This window comes from Nothobranchius furzeri, chromosome 17 (genome assembly GCF_043380555.1).
Source record: "Nothobranchius furzeri strain GRZ-AD chromosome 17, NfurGRZ-RIMD1, whole genome shotgun sequence".
In the NCBI taxonomy this organism is placed as follows: Eukaryota; Metazoa; Chordata; class Actinopteri; order Cyprinodontiformes; family Nothobranchiidae; genus Nothobranchius; species Nothobranchius furzeri.
This window is the reverse complement of record NC_091757.1, coordinates 32910292-32929525: the sequence shown is the minus strand read 5'-3', so window position 1 is coordinate 32929525 and position 19234 is coordinate 32910292. Positions and strand designations below refer to the sequence as shown.

Sequence of the window (19234 nt, the reverse complement as noted above, 5' to 3'; positions counted from 1 at the left end):
AACGCTCCCCAGGAGCAACACGTCTATATTTTTGCTTTACTTTTGCTGGTTAAAAGGAAAATATTGAGTAAATAATTACCTTATTTTACAAATTAAACCTACAAATAAATAAATCATAGAAAAACTTCTGAATAAAACAGTACAGCTAATGTCCCAAAAGTTACTTGTTAGTTTTGGGACTTCAGTGCATTAAGAACACAACCAAAGTCTCAAGTCCTGGCATGACTCTAGCAACTAAATCTCTGCTGCAAATAAAATCTTGGAGCATTTAGTGGTTTTGGTGCAAATTCTCATTTCTCAGAAGTCAGCAGCATGAACAGTGTCTTACCTTTTACCTGTAGGGCTGCGTTCAGTGTGAGCATGCTCAGAAGAACCTGACTAAAACTAAAAGTCTCCTCACGCTCGCACACACATGCACACACATGCACACACATGCACACACAGCGATCAGTCCAGAGAAACCTCTGCCATGCTGGGCATCATGGAGGCCGTAGCCTGCTTGGACTCCTTCATCTTGTCCAGGCCGAAGAGGAGGTCCAGCTGTGTAACCGGCCTCAGCCGCTCCTCGTCCACAGGTCTGGAGACACAAATAAAGGTCAGAGGTCAGAAACCCCAGCCCTAACAGCTGGAATGTGTTTCAACCACACAATGAAGGAACAGTTTTTTTGCCCATTCAGTTTATGATTTAAATTGATTTTATTTTGTGGAACAAGTTGTTTTGATTATGCTACTATTGTAAAAACCCCAGAATGTAGGAACCGTCTGTTATCTGAAAACACCGGGTCATGTTTCTTCACTTGGACTAAACCATGTATGAATTAATCAACTGAATAGTTTGATGTAAAGATATTTTTTCCACACTGATGTTTATTCTGATAATATCTTGTAAAGGGGCATGCCTCCAAACATCTGATCCTCGTATAAAAACAACATTACAGCAGAATGCTCAGCAGACGTTTCTGCCTCTGGACGCCTGCGATCGACACACGCTGCTTCTTAGTCTCATTGTGGAACTTTTTTATTTTCCATGAAGCTCTGAAAAGGAGAAGTGTTTTTAAGCAATAACGCTCTCCTCTAACAGGGACTTCAACAGTTGCTTGGCAACAGTTGAGAACTGTGTCAGATGGAGCTGATATTCTTATAAAAGCTATCTTTGAGCCCTTTTATAAATGATCAGATGGTTTTAAAGTTAACCATCTGGCTGAATGACTCCGAGCTGTGTTCTGCCTGAGGTTTCATTAGTATTAGGAGGATTTTTACATTTGCTTCAGTAGTAAAAGTAGATTTTTGGCAAACTAAACTGCAGATGAAACATTAACAGTTTGGTTTGACCTAAAACAGCGGCTTTCACACCTCCATGGGTTTTGAGGACTCTTAGGTAGAAGACAGTACGCCTGGTGGTTTCAGGTGCCGCTGAAGGGAAAAGGGAGCCTGCAGAAAAACTGTGTCCAAATTCTCCTCAACTCTGGTTGCTGGGAGACAGAAAATATATCCGGGATGTAGCCGGGTTCTCCAGCTGCAGCTTCAATGTGATGTTTTACACAAACTTTCAAAAACAGACTGAGGCCATCAGAAAAGGTTTTAGAAAAACCAGTAATGATGTGAGAGGATCCAAAGGCATGACTCTGTCATGTTGGTGGTGTGTGTGTTAATAACAGACTCTTGAACACACTTCAAATAATGAAATCCAACTAGACAAAAGAACATGAACTATTAATAAACCCTATTTAATGTGTGTGCATATTCATGTACCTTGTCCAGATGTTAGATAAATATGTAGAAGATTTCAAAACATCTGCTTGAATCTAGACTAAATCACCCAAGTTACATCTACACTCTATACCAGAACACCAGAAGAATGAACTAAACTACAAATCTGACATGTTGAAAATCTTACCTAACCCTGACACCCATCAAAAACATAACGCTGGTTACCTGCTACTTTACAGGTTTGATATTATAAATAAAAAACAGAATTGTATTTATTGCTTTTGTGTGTCTTTTGTCTAGTATATCTGGTATAAAAACCATCGACATATATACTGGACAATTCATTTCCATAGGCTCCAATAACACGTTTTTGAGGCTAAATGGGAGGTGGCCACCACCGCCATTTTGACCGTGTCACAGGTTCTGTCAAGCCCAGACAATTCCACAAAAGAGAAGAGAGGTGGAACTGAGGGTGGGGCTGTAAGGCTGGGATCAACTGACGACACCCGGTTGAACTAGCTACAAGCTAACCTGAAGCTAACCCAAAGCTAACGCGGAGGTGGGAGCTAAGCTAATGGCGGTAGCAACCTAGCTACAACCGGAGTTAACTGTGCACAACACCAGAGCTTCTGAGTCAGAGATACGCCGGGCTGACCGCTGGGTAAAACCGGGTTGAACACAGAGGTCTCCCGAGAGCTTCACAAGCCGGCAGCCGCACAGCAGACAAGCGCCACTGCGATCTGAGATGCGCAGAGCTGCCGCTGGGGAGAACCGGGTGGAAAGCTTTCCATCCCAGAGCTCCACAAGCCGTCAGCCCGCGCAGCACACAGAAGCCGCGATCAGACAGAGATGCACCGAGCTGCGGGGAGGGGAGAACCGGGTGGAACACAGAGGTCTCCCGAGAGCTTCACAAGCCGGCAGCCCGCGCAGCAAACAGAAGCCGCGATCAGACAGAGATGCGCCGAGTTGTGGGGAGAACCAGCCGGCAGCCGCGCAGCAGACATGAGCCGCGGCAATTAGAGATGCGCGGAGCTGCGGGGAGGGGAGAACCGGATGGAAAACCGAGGTCTCCCGAGAGCTCCACAAGCCGATAGTGGGAACCCAGCTCCACCAACATGTTATATTTTAACCCATTTTCTAAGGTGCAGCATTATGTTAAATGCACTGGGTTTTACCCTATTACATTTAAATTTCATGGTTAAACAGTACATGTTAAAATCTAAGCTCAGCTCGGCAGTGACCTACAATACATAAATATAATTTTACTTACTGAAAAAAATGAAGTAGAGACTCCTTGGACGCTCTATTAGTGCAATTAATGCCACAGCAAGTCATTTTGTCCAACAATTGCACAAAAATATCCAAACAAGAATACACAAAGACAGAGACTCAAAATTCCGGAACAGTTTCCAGGCCAGACCGAGGCTCTACTGAGGCCTTTCCACGGAGCTAGCTCTGTGGTCACGTGGGTTTGATGCTCATTAATTATACAGAACTTAAGGCTTTTAATACACTTAAACAGAAGAGTGAGGAAAAAAATTCACCCCCCTCAGAGTTGTCATGAGTGTAAACTAGATAATTTAAACCAAAAACATGTTTTGGTAGCAGGCTGTAAACATGTTTATTTCTGCTGTGAAATTGGTATTTTTAACATGGGAGTCGATGAGGATTTGCTCACTTCTGACACCAGCCCCTAGTGGATGAGGGTGGAACTGCAATTTTTGGTACTTCCGGGTTGGACTCAATTTTTGAGCCGCATTGTGGGGGCTTGATAAAAACTCTTTTCAAAGTACTAAACATTTGAACACGTAACTGAAAACAACAATTTTCCTGTTTTTACATGAAGTTTCGTGTAAAATATGTCCTTGTTAAAACAGCCTCTAAGTACAACTGCTGTGATTTTGGGCTGGGTGGTTGTCGGAGTGTTTGAGCCCTACCTCTCCTCCTCCTCGTAGTCCTGTAGCTGCTGGGCGATCTGCCTCATCTGCTCCTTGCGGACATACTCCCGGACTCGGTACATGGCAGCGTCGCGGCAGAGCTCCCTGAGGTCACTGCCGGAGTACCCTTCAGTCTTCTCAGCAATCTCCTTCAGATTAATGGCATTACTCAGCTGTGAAGAATGACACGGACAGGCAGTGTCGGACAGAGTTTGTTGAAACTCGTTTTTTGGGGCGTTTGATGCCAGTCAGGGAACAGAACCTCTTGGGTGAAGTTATTTATTGTGAATGAATGGAGAAAATGAGTCCCAGCCAACTAGAGAGAAAAACTAACTACATCTTACATTTTCTCCTGCTAAAATCAGCCTCAGGATCTCTTCTCTTTGCTTCGTGTTCTGCAAAGACAAAAAAAATAAATAAATCACAGTTATGAATCAGATCATATTATGTTACAGCACAGGAATTAAACATTCAACTCGTATTTTAGTCCCAGAAAACTCATGGATTGTTCCTGATCTGTAACTAAAGCCTGATTCACCGATACACAAACCAGAAAGCATCATTGTTATTTTAATCATTTAGGCTGAATTTAAGCATCTGGTGGAGGTGCACACATCTTACAGGCAGGCCGACGTGAAAGGTGGCGGGCATCCTACGCAGAATTGCTGGATCCACGTCCTGTGGTCGGTTCGTTGCTCCCATCACCATCACCTAAAGTGTCACAAATCTGCTGAATTATAAATCTGTCAAATCCACCTGGAGGAGCAGCTCTGCTCTCTGGTACCTGGGTGGATGAGGAGGTGTCCAATCCATCCCACAGGCTCATGAACTGGGCCTTCATCATGGCCGTGGCCTCATGGTCCAGGCTGGATCGATTTCTCAAAAACGACTCTAACACAAGAGAGACTCAAATTGTCTGACTGAAAATTGCTGTGAAAATCTGACCTCCAGACAAATAATCTGGGCTTGATGCTCACGAGAGTTGTCTAGAATTATAAAAATGAAGTTGTGGAAAACAAACAACTAAATCAAATTAAAACTGCTGTAGACGTCCCATTACTCACCAATCTCATCGATGAAGATGATGCAGGGCTGTATTTTGACAGCTAAAGAGAAGACAGCGGCGGTCAGTTTCTGGGATTCGCCGTACCACATATCTGTCAGCGTGGACGCCTGAAGGTTGATAAACCTGCATCCAGATGCTTTAGCTGTTGCCTTGGCGATCATAGTCTTCCCACATCCAGGAGGACCAAACAACAAAACACCTGCAAAGACAAACCCTCAGACTACATTGGGTGTTTTATCTTAGTCTAGGAAAAAACAGCTTTTGTCTAATTTTTATAGTGATAAAATTTTAGCTCTAAAACTTTAATTTCCCCTCACATATATTTTAGGGTTTTGCTTATTTTGTTCTTTTTGCAACACTTTTCCAGTACATGTAGTTTACTGCATCCACTCCTTTAAGCTGACCTCTTTTCACATAATCTACATACAAATAGCACATACAGGCACATATAGCCCTAGTGGTTTTTTATTAGTTCTTTTCCATCACATGCCATCTTTGTGTGTCTACGGTCAAATGCCCTATGTGTGTGTTTTGATACTTTGCTGAGTTTCCTCGCTTCCTGGGTGTAGCGTGAGGAAGTATGGGTTTTTCTGTGCCTAAGGTCGTATTTGCCCGGCTGGGTCAAAGCTGGGTCACCAGCACTTTCACCCACAGATTAAGACCTGAGCCGCCAGCAAGTCTACAAGGAATCAACAACATCTAACGCCTGCATCTCCAGAAGAAGGAGTTCTCACAGGAAGTCTAGTCATAATAAAGAGTCTTACGCTTCCTTTGTTTATTAATGCTAAATAATCATTTTACCACTTTATTCATTATAAATGTATTTTAATCAAATGAATGATTATTATGCTTTGGGTAATCATAATGAACTATAATGAATCAATACTTAATTAAATAATGTTTTTGAAGATGTTTAGCGATGACCTTCACACTCGCTCACACAGGTCTGCATTCACAGTAACTCTAAAACACATTTGCTCTGACGCACACGTTTGCTTTGGGAAGAGAAGTGGTTTATGGTAAGTTAATCAGTACGAGACTGACAATGAAAGAGAGAGGACGTGCAGAACAAACGCCAACGGGGAACGGAGCCCCGCCGGCTCTTTCCCCCCCCCACGCTATTCCTGTCAAGCCAGACAGGATAGCGTAATGCAACCAGCTAACGCAGACTTGTCCAGAGTCTTTGATTTCTGAGTTAATTTAAACTTGAGAAAGCGCATCTGCCGAACGCTCCAGGAACGTGTACCGAGGTCAACTCTGGACTGGACCGTCAGCACACCTTCGTCTTCTCTGTCAGCCAAGGTGGCACCTGGAGAAACATCCTCCTTCGGTCCGGATCTAAAGAGGGTCCTAAAGTCGGTGAGACAGAACACGATAGATAGCGTTCTGATGCAGTTTTTCTAATAAGAACTAAGTTTAATTCAAACCACCATTTTTCACTCAGATTCACCTTTTCTCTCCCTGAAGCAATCTCAGACACCTGCATGCACGCATTCATTATTCCATCATCCTCAACTCTTAGCACATCCAACACAAGGTCTATTTGTGCAAGCTTAAAATATCAACTGTTAAAGATTGTCCAACAAGGTTGCCAATGTTGATTATTTTTCCTATGATTGTCATTTCAAATCATTAGTTTAAATTGAAGAATTAAAACTTTTAAATTTCAAACTTGTCTCTTCATTGAACTGAAACACAGACACACGGATATGATCGTCATTTTATCGATGAAAACAACCTTTGAGTCTTCTTATCTCTATAACATTTGGTTATTAATTTATTAAAATTAATATCTCAAATTAATATGTAGAATGGTTCATCTTTCATAAAAGAGCCATAAACCATTACACTACATGGGGTAACATCACTGCTTCATCGCCTGGTTCTGCTACTCTGGGTTCCAGTTCTTCTGGAGATCCTATGGTTTTCCTGCTATGGTTTCCTGGATCGCTGGGATCTGGTCGGTTTCTGCTCATGGATCTGGTTTCCTTCTCATCGCGGTCCCTGTCTGCGGATTTAGCTAAGTGGGATTACTATTTCCTGATTGGGATATCTACTGACTATTCTTCTGTGTGGGGGTTTGCTTTTCCTCACTCCTGATGCTTCAGTGCCTGAGAACTAACTCTGTCTTCCTCTGCTGAGTCCTCAGGGCCTCTAAGATTGTCCAACGCCTCGTGGTCTTTGCGGTGACCCCGTGACCTTGGAAGGGGAGGGGGGGGGGGGGTTGTAACGTACCAAAAGGGTCAATTTTCACCTATATATTGACCAACATTTACAGCATAAATCCACTTTCTATTTGGCCTTCTAAATCCAGAAGGTTCTGCTCAGCGCATGTTGACATTCCATGAAGACAAAACATTCAAACATTCTCTCCCAAGGTTCCTGCACCCTCTGTGAAAACCAGATGTCAACATTCTTCCCTCTGAATAAGTGAACACTCCATGATTTTATAGTTATAAGTTAAATAATCATATGTGATGAATAAACAAGATGTTTAAATGAAATGTTTGAATAATCTGTGCTTAAATCAATTAATTTAAAATGAATATTGTTCTTACAATGATCCCTTTATATCACAAATCAGTCTGTGTTTGATTTAACAAGTTAATCATTGTTTACACTCATACACATTACAATAAGATACAGTGGGGCAAAAAAGTATTTAGTCAGCCACCGATTGTGCAAGTTCTCCCACTTAAAAATGATGACAGAGCTCAGTAATTTACATCATAGGTACACTTCAACTGTGAGAGACAGAATGTGAAAAAAAATCCATCAATTCACATGGCAGGATTTTTAAAGAATTTATTTGTAAATCAGGGTGGAAAATAAGTATTTGGTCACTTCAAACAAGGAAAATCTCTGGCTCTCACAGACCTGTAACGTCTTCTTTAAGAAGGTTTTCTGTCCTCCACTCGTTACCTGTATTAATGGCACCTGTTTGAACTCATTATCTGTATAAAAGACACCTGTCCACAGCCTCAAACAGTCAGACTCCAAACTCCACTATGGCCAAGACCAAAGAGCTTTCGAAGGACGCCAGGAAAAGAATTGTAGACCTGCACCAGACTGGGAAGAGTGAATCTACAATAGGCAAGCAGCTTGGTGTGAAAAAATCAACTGTGGGAGCAATTATCAGAAAATGGAAGACATACAAGACCACTGATAATCTCCCTCGATCTGGGGCTCCACGCAAGATCTCATCCCGTGGGGTCAAGATGATCATGAGAATGGTGAGCAAGAATCCCAGAACCACACGGGGAGACCTGGTGAATGACCTGCAGAGAGCTGGGACCACAGCAACAAAAGCACCATCAGTGACACACTACAACGGCAGGCAATCAAATCCTGCAGTGCCAGACGTGTTCCGCTGCTGAAGCCAGTGCATGTCCAGGCCCGTCTGAAGTTTGCCAGAGAGCACATGGATGATACAGCAGAGGATTGGGAGAATGTCATGTGGTCAGATGAAACCAAAGTAGAACTTTTTGGTATAAACTCAACTCGTCGTGTTTGGAGGAAGAAGAATACTGAGTTGCATCCCAAGAACACCATTCCTACTGTGAAGCATGGGGGTGGGAACATCATGCTTTGGGGCTGTTTTTCTGCTAAGGGGACAGGACGACTGATCCGTGTTAAGGACAGAACGAATGGGGCCATGTATCGTGAGATTCGGAGCCAAAACCTCCTTCCATCAGTGAGAGCTTTGAAGATGAAACGTGGCTGGGTCTTCCAACACGACAATTATCCCAAACACACTGCCCAGGCAACAAAGGAGTGGCTCCGTAAGAAGCATTTGAAAGTCCTGGAGTGGCCTAGCCAGTATCCAGACCTCAACCCCATAGAAAATCTGTGGAGGGAGTTGAAAGTCCGTGTTGCTCGGCGACAGCCCCAAAACATCACTGATCTCGAGAAGATCTGCATGGAGGAATGGGCCAAAATACCAGCTATTGTGTGTGCAAACCTGGTAAAGACCTATAGTAATTGTTTGACCTCTGTTATTGCCAACAAAGGTTATGTTACAAAGTATTGAGTTGAATTTTTGGTATTGACCAAATACTTATTTTTCACCCTGATTTACAAATAAATTCTTTAAAAATCCTGCCATGTGAATTCAAGGATTTTTTTCCCATTCTGTCTCTCACAGTTGAAGTGTACCTATGATGAAAATTACTGACCTCTGTCATCATTTTAAGTGGGAGAACTTGCACAATCGGTGGCTGACTAAATACTTTTTTGCCCCACTGTAAATCTACACCACATTTGAACTATAGATATAAATCTATATTTATTGCTACACCTGACTCTGTCTGAATTAATACGAAGTGTGTTTACAGTCCCTGAATAAGCAAAGACCTCTAGATAGAATCTTCTGATTAACCATTCAAAGATCAATCAGATCGATATTTCATATTTATATAGAATATCACATCTTATTGATAATAATTAATATGTATTAATTGCTACACAAGGTTTAGTGCAAAGTTTAGTGATAAAACTCTCCAGTAATGGTATCCTTTTATCTGATCCTCTATTGTTTTGCCATCAAGTGGATAAATCCTGTCAAGACTCTGTTCTCTAGCATAAAGCACAAAAATGCCACACAGGAGAAGACAAGCTTAGGTGATTTATTCATACTGGTGTGTGTGTGTGGTTAGTCATTAACGTCTTATTTGAACAACTCTGATTACTCCTATTAAATCAGAGTCAAACTTTTCAAGTTATGTTGTTACGGTTTTGAACAGCTCAGAGCCTGAAAGGGGCGAGAACTTAGAGACGGATTTATTGTTTATAGCTGAACGAGCCTGAGCAGTGGCTGGTGAGCAGAGAACAGATAAAATGTCCCTTTGAAAGAGGTGGCTGGTAGAAAAGTTATTATGTCCCGTATTCTACACTTTGGGTTAAATTAAAACACTGAAACACAATAGAACTCCATTATTATTAAACAAAAGAAGGCTTTGTTCCAAGTTTAAGTGTTTGCATGTGTTTTTGGGCATCTTATTTTAATCTGGGTGACAGTGGCACAGGTGTTAAGTGCTCACCATATAATCAGAAGGTTGCAAGTTCGAGCCCCGCTCTGTTTTTGTTGTCATTGTGTCCTTGGGAAAGACACTTAACTCACCTTGCCTGCTGGTGGTGGTCGAAAGGGATCGGTGGCACCAGTGTACGGCAGCCCAGTCTCTGTCAGTGCGCCCCAGGGCAGCTGTGGCTACATCGTAGCTCATCCCCACCAGCGTCTGAATGTGTGTGTGAATGACCGATTGTTATGTAAAGTGCCTTGGGGGGTTCCAGGACTCTAGAAGGCGCTATTTTATATACAGGCCATAAAATTCGTAAGGTAACATGTCTTAATATGTTTAATTACTCTGTCACTGGTTTGATTGATTCAATATAAATTACTTTTAAATCAAATTCAATTCAAAGATACTTTATTAATCCCAGAGGGCAATTAGAGTTTCAGTACACACAATTCAGAGATCAGACATATTCCATCAGTTTTGCAACATTAAAACCTCCGTGATATCAGTGCAGTGGTGCACACTGGGGCGCATGTGCAAATCCATGGACAAGCTGATCTGATGACTGGTCTGAGCGCAGTTCAACAAAAGTGAAAGAAATTGGATAAACCTCCAAACTTATTGTAATATTATTGAGAAAAAATGCAGCAGGGCATCATTTTATCTGCAGTTATTCACTTCTTACTTGAAAAGTATCTTCTATGAAAAAAGAAAAACATGAAAAATGTATAAATTAATCAAGATAGCAGAAAGAAACTTTAGTTTTGTTTTTTTATATTTTTCACTTCAGTTCAAACAATTCAGTATTTTGTGTTTTCCACATATTAAGCTTATATTTTCTTGCAATGATTGGAAAAAGAAAATTAACATAAAAACTACTTGAGATATTTTGCATTTATTAAATAGGGTTTTAACATTTAATGTTATTTAAATGGGATTATATACTTTTTAGAATGATTTGCGCTGCAATTATTCTGGTATGTGAGATTGATCAGTCATTTAGACATGTATAAACAGAAGAAAAGAATATATTGCAAAATATATCATTACAGCATGTGCTTTAAAATGTATCGAAATAGATTTGAAGCCATATTGCCTTTTCCTACATACAAGCCAATAATTTACCTACAAAGAAAGCTGATCATATTCTTATTTAGCGTTATATATTAGTCTAGATTACAGCTCTAGGTTTACGTATATACACACTGGAGTACCTTTGGGAGGCTGGAAGAGCTTCGATCCAGGCAAAAGGTGTCGTTTCTGGAAGGGCAGAATTACGGTGTCCTGCAGCTCGTGAATGATCTCATCCAGACCAGCGATGTCTCTCCAGGACACCTGCGGGAAGTCGGACACACAGAATCCACTGTCATAAAACCAACATAGATACAACTTCATGCCACGTGATTATTCTGGTGTCTGTAACAGAAAGTTATAAATTACCTTTACAGTCTGTGGATCAACAAGGTGAGTTGCAATGTTCATCTCATACTCGGTCAGTCTGACCCCCTCCACACCGATTCTCTTCATCAGCTGTTCTGCCTGCAGGGTTGCGACCCAGAGGGAGCAGGGGAGGATTACACACGTGACTAAAACATAACTATTCCAAGTATTTAACAAGGATTTCTACAAACCCTCTTCTTGGCTTGACTTTTCTGTTTAGCAGTGGGGTCCATTGCCTCCACCACCCATTTGATGCTGTAGTACGTGGCTGCACCAAAGATGGTCAGTCTCACCAACATGCCGAGCACCTCATTCCTCGACAAGGGCCGCATCAGGGCTTCTCTTGGGAGGTCTTTCAGCAGCATGTCAGCTGGCTGCTGTCAGGCCATGGGCTGGACGGACAGACCAATCCACCAGGAAACGTTAAGTAGACTGGATTTAGATCATCTTAGGTGTGACGTCATCAACACTTCGTTTCAGTCTGGTGCATGAACGATCACTTAGGCTAGTTTTAAACACCCAATTAAATTAATGACCTTTAATATCAAGATACACACGCAGTCACTGAAACGAAGTGGTCAATGCTTTACTGTCTGTAATAGATGTCATTAAACTCCCCAAGTATGAAAACAGTTACATCTATTTTTTTATGCTAGCATGTCGACAAGCTAATGCTGCTACAGGCTAAAAACAAACACAAACTGTCCTAAATACCGTTAACTTTTGCTTCGTAGCTGGTTAGAAATATTTATTTAACCATTTTATGTGCAACATAATTTAAAAAGATTTGAAAAAATAAGCATTAATACTTACTAAAACAGGATGATACTAATGAATGTTGAGTTGCGTTGACGGTGCAACACGTTTTGTGACTCGGGTGAAAATGGAAAACAAACGCTTTAGTTCCAGATGGCGTGTTTTATTAACAGCCACTAGATGGCAGAACTTCCACGGATGGAACTCACACTTCAGCACCAAGGACAGCGTCTGGATTGGCACATCCGGTCCAACACTTTAAAACCAGAAAATAATTTAAAAAAATGAACATAAATGGTTGACAGAAAACTGCATAGGTTTTTTTTGTTTGTTTTGAAAACTTTACAAGAAACGTGCATTTTGCAGTTTAATTTCAAATGAATAACAAAATACATAATTTTCTTGTATTTATTTCAAGGCAACAGCAAAAAGTATTTATTTCTTTATTTTTATTTTTATTTTCAAAAGAAGAACAGATTATCTTGCTAAGCAGTATACTCTCTGTGGATCTCTTCACACTGATCCAATTAGACACCAAACACTCCAGCGTATCCTGCCGTGGGCTCCATACAACTGTCACCCCACTGCAAGATAACATATCTGAAGCCATAATCTTTGTCTGGTTTCCACTTTTTCCCAGAACTGTCTGATAATGAATAATTCAGTCTTTTTTAATCATCAGCCAGAAAGATAAGGACATAACAAATGGCCCTCTTCTAATGCTGTTTATCACACATGGGCTAACGGGATTGTTAATTGTCACAGACTGTGAATCAGCTACACCCCCCCCCCCCTAACTTTTTATCAGTGTGGCACAGATGAGACAAGCAGAATAACCATAAAAGCTGCAACACAAATAATTTAGTAAGATATTTCTATCAACAAATCCCTAAACTGGCAACAAACAAACAAACAAACAAACAAACAACAATGTTTTACATCATCTTGAAGTCTAGTTGATCTCTTTGTGAATTTAACTAACTGTATTTTAAACTGAACAATGCACTCAAGAAAAGCTTTTTTTCATTTTTTTGCATATACCTCACCAAGCAGTCTTGCCTATAGGCTAATTAGCTTCCAACTTGGATGCAGAAATACCTCCCCGTGCTTTTCCAGCTTTTATAAATCCTGTGCAGTTAAGTTTACCTTTGGGGTGGAAAATGGCACACAAGCTGCTATTGCACACACCTTTGGCTGTGAAAAGGCTTTAGAAAAAGCTTTAATCCTTCTGTATTGCAGCAGCCAGTCCCAGGTGATAGCAGCCTGATGGGGCCATTTTGATGGGTTTGGGCATGAAAGCACAGGCTTGTGTATCTGCAAAGAGCTGCCGGGCTCCACATTCCCACATGGCTTACCACCTTGCCCAAACAACTGCTCTCAAGCAGGTGGGAGCGAAAAGAAGAAAAAAAAATCTTTCAGCTTTCTGCAAACCTTCACTGCACTGAGCATGGAGTATAACAGTCAGTTCCAAAGACTTCACAGTTTTACAATAAAAATGTGAAATCCTCTTTAAGGACTTTTTACACTTAAGCCCCTCTAATGGTGTCTCTTTACTGTCCCCAAGAAGTCTTATGTACTATAATACTCAAGCAAACACACTGCAGTTATTCACATTTTCAATCCCACAAGGAAATGTTCTAATTTGAATTACATTCGCTCTACTGCTGTACTGTTTTCCATTTCAAGTTAGTGAAATTCAACTAACAGCTTCCTTTTGGAACACCTTTAGTTTCTCACCTGACCCAACCACTGAACCTTCTTTGTAAGAGCAGCAGACAGGAGATGTACAGAGAACACCCGGTTCAACAATAAGTTTGACACACTTCTGATGTTTCTTTGGGCTTCCTGCACGCTTTGTTCATTCCACCAAGGTAACCCACCGCCGCTGCCTCAGGAAGGTGAATACAGCTGCAGCCTGCAGACCTAACTCTGCAGGCCTCACCATGGTTACATCAATCCACAGAGAAACTAAAGAAAATGTGATAATTTGTTTTCTGCTTTCTCTCCATCACCTGAGACAAGTGAGAAGACGCGGCATTCCCAATGGCATGCCAGACCACGCATATAAATAGAGCTGATTTCAGATCTCCAGAAGAGGAAATAACTTTGTTTTGGGGACTCAGAGAAATGCATGCTAAAATATTCTGAAGGTTTGATCTGTTCTGACATATTTCACCCCCGTGTGTTTCCACCCTCCCCACGGGCATGCTGTATTATTTGCTGTCAGGTTGGTTTTGTCGGCTGGCTGATAATGATGGCAGTGGTTTGTGTCTGTACTCTCAACATCTGTGAGGTTGACGGTGGGAAGTGGAACCCAATTATCTACTGAAACAAAGCATTACGTTGTTAAAATCAGCAACAGTGACGGGAGGAAGAAGGCAAATTACAACAGCAGAGAATCATAAAACATGTAATTGCATTAACAAATGTGTGAAATGAAAGCATCAGGTTAAATTAGGAACATGTGTTGTTCACAGCCGCAGTCTGAAGACTCCGGCAGGAGGAGGGATCATTTCATTATTTGGAATCTTGGCACTTTTCCCCCAGAATGAGAAGACGTTATCACCTGTCATCTGGCAGATCTGTGAGGCTTTCACTCTAAAAACGAAGCAAACAATCAGCTGATGTGTTTGTGCACAATATCAGTCAGAATGAGAGGAAAACAATCAGTTATTAACTTCTGATTGATGTTGACGGGTGGATTGATAACACTGCTCACCTGATGCTTAAATGTTGTTAAATTATTTCAAACTTTTCTATCTTATACAGAATAAAAATGTGTGCTGTTCATTTTTACTGTGTATTGTTACTAAAAACTCAGGAGTTTTGAGGATTATTAAGTGAAAGCATTTAAAAAGTGAAGCCAACATGGTGCTTCATAAAAAAAACAGAGCTGTTTTACAAGTTTGTGATATTAAACTGTTGTTTTTAAATGAAGGTTACGTGAGAATGTCTTCAATGTTCTTCAGCTACAGGAAAGAAAACAACGTGTGACTACATGGTGGCGTAGCTGATAGCATTGCTGCTTTGTAGCTACAGGGTCCAGGTCTGACCTTTCTGTGTTGAGTTAGCATGTTGTCCCCAAGCATGTCTCTCTGGGATTCTCACACAGTCCATGTCCCTCCCACTGTCCTAATGGGTGTGACCCCACGAGGAAAGTTGACCATTGAACAGGGTTGATGGTTTATCCCTTGGGTCCATGTGGCAGGGGTGAGGAGTGAGCACCACCTCACCCCTGCCACATGGACCTCAAGGGATAAACCATCAATCCTGCTCAACGGTCAACTTTCCTCGCGGGGTCACCCATAAAGACAGTGAGAGGGTTAAACAGGTGTGTGATTCTGTCCAGGTGTAGCCCCACCTCCTGTTTCACACCAAATTCCTGTTATCCTGAGCAGAATCAGCCAGTAAAATTAAACTGATGGAACATCACTTATTGAAGCTCAGACTAAAGAACATGAACAAACTAGCACGGACAGTACTTATTCAGCCTATCGGATGTCATTTGATTGGTTTAACCAGCATGAGCTTGTTAAAAATCTTTGACACAATCCCATTATTTTCCTAAAACCTTCAAATGAACAAGAACATTTTCTTTCTTGGGCGCTTTGGGACCTTCATCCAAACCTTTTCTCTGTTCACTGCAACTTCATCCTGGTCATTAAGTTTTTCTGTCAAAAGGCTGACAGAGTCAGCAGCTCACCAACACCTCCACATTCCCACTGAGGCCCTGCCATCAGCGCTAAAACTGGCCCTCACTCCTAAATCCCCTCCTGGCGTGAAGCATCCTGGTGAAACTGAAGCTTCAATCCCTCAAACAGGTTTTAATTAGAAAGCTCCCGGGAAATCAGGTGGGATGGCCAGTGTTGGTGACAGTGACAGCGACTCTCATGTTGCCTCCTAGGAAAATGGAAAAGCAACCCCCCCCCCCCCCCGTCTCACACACACACACACACACACACACACACACACACACACACACACACACACACACACACACACACACACACACACACACACACACACACACACACACACACTGAGAACGTTTAAGTTCAGAGCGTGTGAGACTTGTCCCATCGAGTGAAAACAATTGGCCAGTTCCAGGCCCAATTCATCAAAGTGACAGTGCTTGGCCACATGGAAATGAATGAATAAATGAAAAGCAACACATCCAGTTTGTGGAACAAGAGAGGCCTTCTGGATAGAGGCTGTCAGAGTCGACTGTCACTGTGAAGACCATTCAGCCCTTGTTGGCAAAATGACACCCAGCAACACCAGACACCTTCATAAATCACTACCAGATGATGTCTAATGGCTGGAATCAGATTTCCTCATCAGAGCGTCTTCTTTCACCTCTCATGCACTGATCTCACATCAGCTGTAGGCTTGGACTAGTACATGTCGCTAATGCTGCGCTGGGCTGCATGTTGGAGGAGCTCTGTTGACTATATGTAAATTTTGCCTTTTCTTGGGCATTTTTTCTTCTAGTTTCTCAAGAAAAACTGTATTTTTTTGGACATTTTACTTTTCTGTTTCTGGTGCTGTGAAGCTTGGAGGATTTTTACTACTATTTTTTTTTTTACCTTTTATCACTTTTTGAGCATTTCTTATGATGCGTAACCATGACAACAGGCTGGTTTACAATCGTGAGCAGCTGATTAACATTGGAAAGGCTGAAATAATACCTCAACTGAAGCCACAAATCCCAAATGAGCTAAAACGCAAGAAGCGTGGATGCTGAGCGGGAGCAAAACGGAGACAGAGAAAGAGGAAATTCAAACCATCTCTTCCATTGATCATAATGGGCAATGTGAGATCACTGGCCAACAAGATGGAGGAACTCCAAGCCCTTTCAAGGACTCAGCCAGGGTATCGGCAGTTTCGGAACTGCTGGAGGAGATAATGCAAAGAAGGATTCTCCAGAGAATCAAGAAAATGATGGACAACCCTGAGCATTCTCTTCACAAGACTGTCCGACAATGGAAGAGTGTCTTCAGTCAGAGGCTTCTTCAGTTTCGCTGCAACACTGACCGCTACTGGAGATCCTTCCTGCCAACAGCCATTGTAATATACAATAACTCTTTGATGACTTGATTATTATTATTATTCTGAGCTACTACAGCAATCAATTTCCCTCTGGGATTAATAAAGTATTTTTGAATTGAATTGAATCATAAAAATATACTATACTGTTTAATAATTGTCATGTATTCAGTATTTTTGAACAGTGATATAATGTTCTACAATTAGTAAGATAATTATAAAGTGTCTTATTATCTATACTGTTAAAAAAGAATGTTTATTTAACTTCTTCATGTGTTTTATTTTGAGGATGATGAGGATGATGATTACGATTATGAGGATAATAATGATGATGATGATCATAGATGATAATGCTGATTATGCTGTTGCTGCTGCTGCTGATGGTAATGATGACAATGATGCCGGTGCTGATGAGGATGATGATGGTGATGATAATGATGCTGATGAGGATGGGGATGATGATGATGATAAAGATGCAAATGATGCTGCTGCTGCTGCTGATCATGGTGACAACAAACAAACAAACAAATAAACAAACAAACAAACAAATAAACAAACAAAACTAGCAAACAAACAAAACTAACAACTAACTAACTAACTAACTAACTAACTAACTAACTAACTAACTAACTAACTAACTAACTAACTAACTAACTAACTAACCAACTAACTAAACTTACTTACTTACTTACTAACTAACATTATCTAGTAATGAGAATAATAAACCATTTTCATGGAAATATTTGATCAGATTTAATTTCTAAGCATGTCTGTAATAAAAACTATAGTTTCTGATTTCTCCAGGTCCCAGTTCATTATTTTTCTCCTGACTTTTTTATGATATTTTTCCAATATTTCTTTCTGCTGAAATCTAAAAATATCTAATAATTTCTCATTCAAACCAACTAAATCATCACTTAGATTCAGTTTTAATGGGATCAATCCATCATCTAATGAGCCAAACAAAACCGAGCAGCACGAGCTGCGACTCTTCTCTGCTACGAGGACTCATCTCTCTCCTCAGCCATGACACATCAGTCTGAGGGTGAGACCTTCATCCCACTCAGAGGAAACTGACTATTGCCTGGGGTTGTCACAGGCGGCTTCAGGGGAGTCTGGCGGTGGTTGGTTGCACATGGAACCATATTTATTATTGCTCATTTGAAAAAAAATCAATCTCCATCATCCATTGGCCATTTTGCTCAATCCATTTCATTTGAAAAGATTTATGGGGCAGCTGGGTGCTGAGAATCCTCTAGGAGGCTGAGCATAATCTCCATCACCACTGACTGCTAAATGAAAGAAGGCACATCACTGTCAGAGGCTGCCTGCAGCCCCCCTCCTTCCTGGTCCCATGTTTCCTTGACAGGCCCCCTTCCTTGGAGATCTAGAGACAACATTTACTGTGGCTGATTAAAACAGCTGAACTAGACGAGTGACAAGTGACTGCTTTCTCTTTTTTAAATGTAGACACCCCATGTAACCGCTACTTCTGGCTTCTGTTGTTTGTCTAAAACAGGGATTCCCTAAGTGTGTGTGCGCAAGCTGCCACTAGGGGGTGCGCGAGGTGAAAAGTGTAATGGCTGCGGAGCTCAGAGAAGTCTGTCATATGTCACCATTAGCTTAGCCAGAAACTCATTTGTGGGTGGGCCTAAGAAAAAGTAAGTGGGCACAATAAATGTAATTGAAAACAAGTATATTGTTGTGTGCGCACGTGTGTGTGTCCTCCACATGTGCCCTAGCTTCATAATAATAATGCGCTCCGAGCTTCAGCACTCCAGCCTGCACACGCTGTTAATAGCTGTTCCGTATTTGATCATTTTTAACAATGTTGGAGAAATCTGAAGGTGGTGAGTCATTCTGGCAGATTATAATTAACACCCTGTCTCATGCAGGTGTTCTGACATTGTAAACCTCACACACACAGAACATTGTGGGTGTAACTAAATAAATCAAGAAATGATTCCCATCTGAGCATTTTAGCATTATTATATTATTATATTAGCACACTGACTGTGGGACAGCATTCTAAACGTGTCAGGCTGTTAACAGCGCGCTGAAGAGCTGAAGTTCAGAGTGCGTCTACCAGAGGTCAGACGCGTTCCAGCGGAACCACGGCTCATGGGTGCACAAGTGAGCACATCTGGGCTGGGCAGAAGTAATTTTACAACATTGGTTCAAATAGCGCCAATAACGAGACGCAGTGACTTGAGCGGCTCATGGAGCTGTGCCGCACACACACAGACACACACACACACACACAC

General features: G+C 41.5%; 1 protein-coding gene across 1 annotated transcript; it reads right to left on the bottom strand.

Annotated features, from left to right (window-relative positions):
* Nucleotides 1-220: 220 nt before the first annotated feature.
* On the bottom strand, nt 221-12063 carry atad1a (ATPase family AAA domain containing 1a). The gene is made up of 10 exons (XM_015972003.3): nt 11982-12063; nt 11360-11560; nt 11169-11267; nt 10943-11063; nt 4712-4912; nt 4432-4538; nt 4269-4358; nt 3992-4042; nt 3648-3820; nt 221-577 (listed from the first exon to the last, which is right to left on the bottom strand). Exons 2-10 carry the CDS (start codon nt 11531-11533, stop codon nt 448-450), a joined length of 1146 nt encoding a protein of 381 aa, XP_015827489.1. The 5' UTR covers nt 11534-11560; nt 11982-12063; the 3' UTR covers nt 221-447.
* Between the last annotated feature and the right edge of the window lie 7171 nt (nt 12064-19234).

Coding starts and splice junctions, on each gene's coding strand:
- atad1a (XM_015972003.3), bottom strand. CDS start 11,533: ATGCTGCTGAAAGACCTCCCAAGAGAAGCCCTGATGCGGCCCTTGTCG. Junction 4,539..4,711: donor CATCTTCATCGATGAGATTG/GTGAGTAATGGG, acceptor CTCTTGTGTTAG/AGTCGTTTTTGAGAAATCGA. Junction 3,821..3,991: donor TGATTTTAGCAGGAGAAAAT/GTAAGATGTAGT, acceptor CATTCTTCACAG/CTGAGTAATGCCATTAATCT.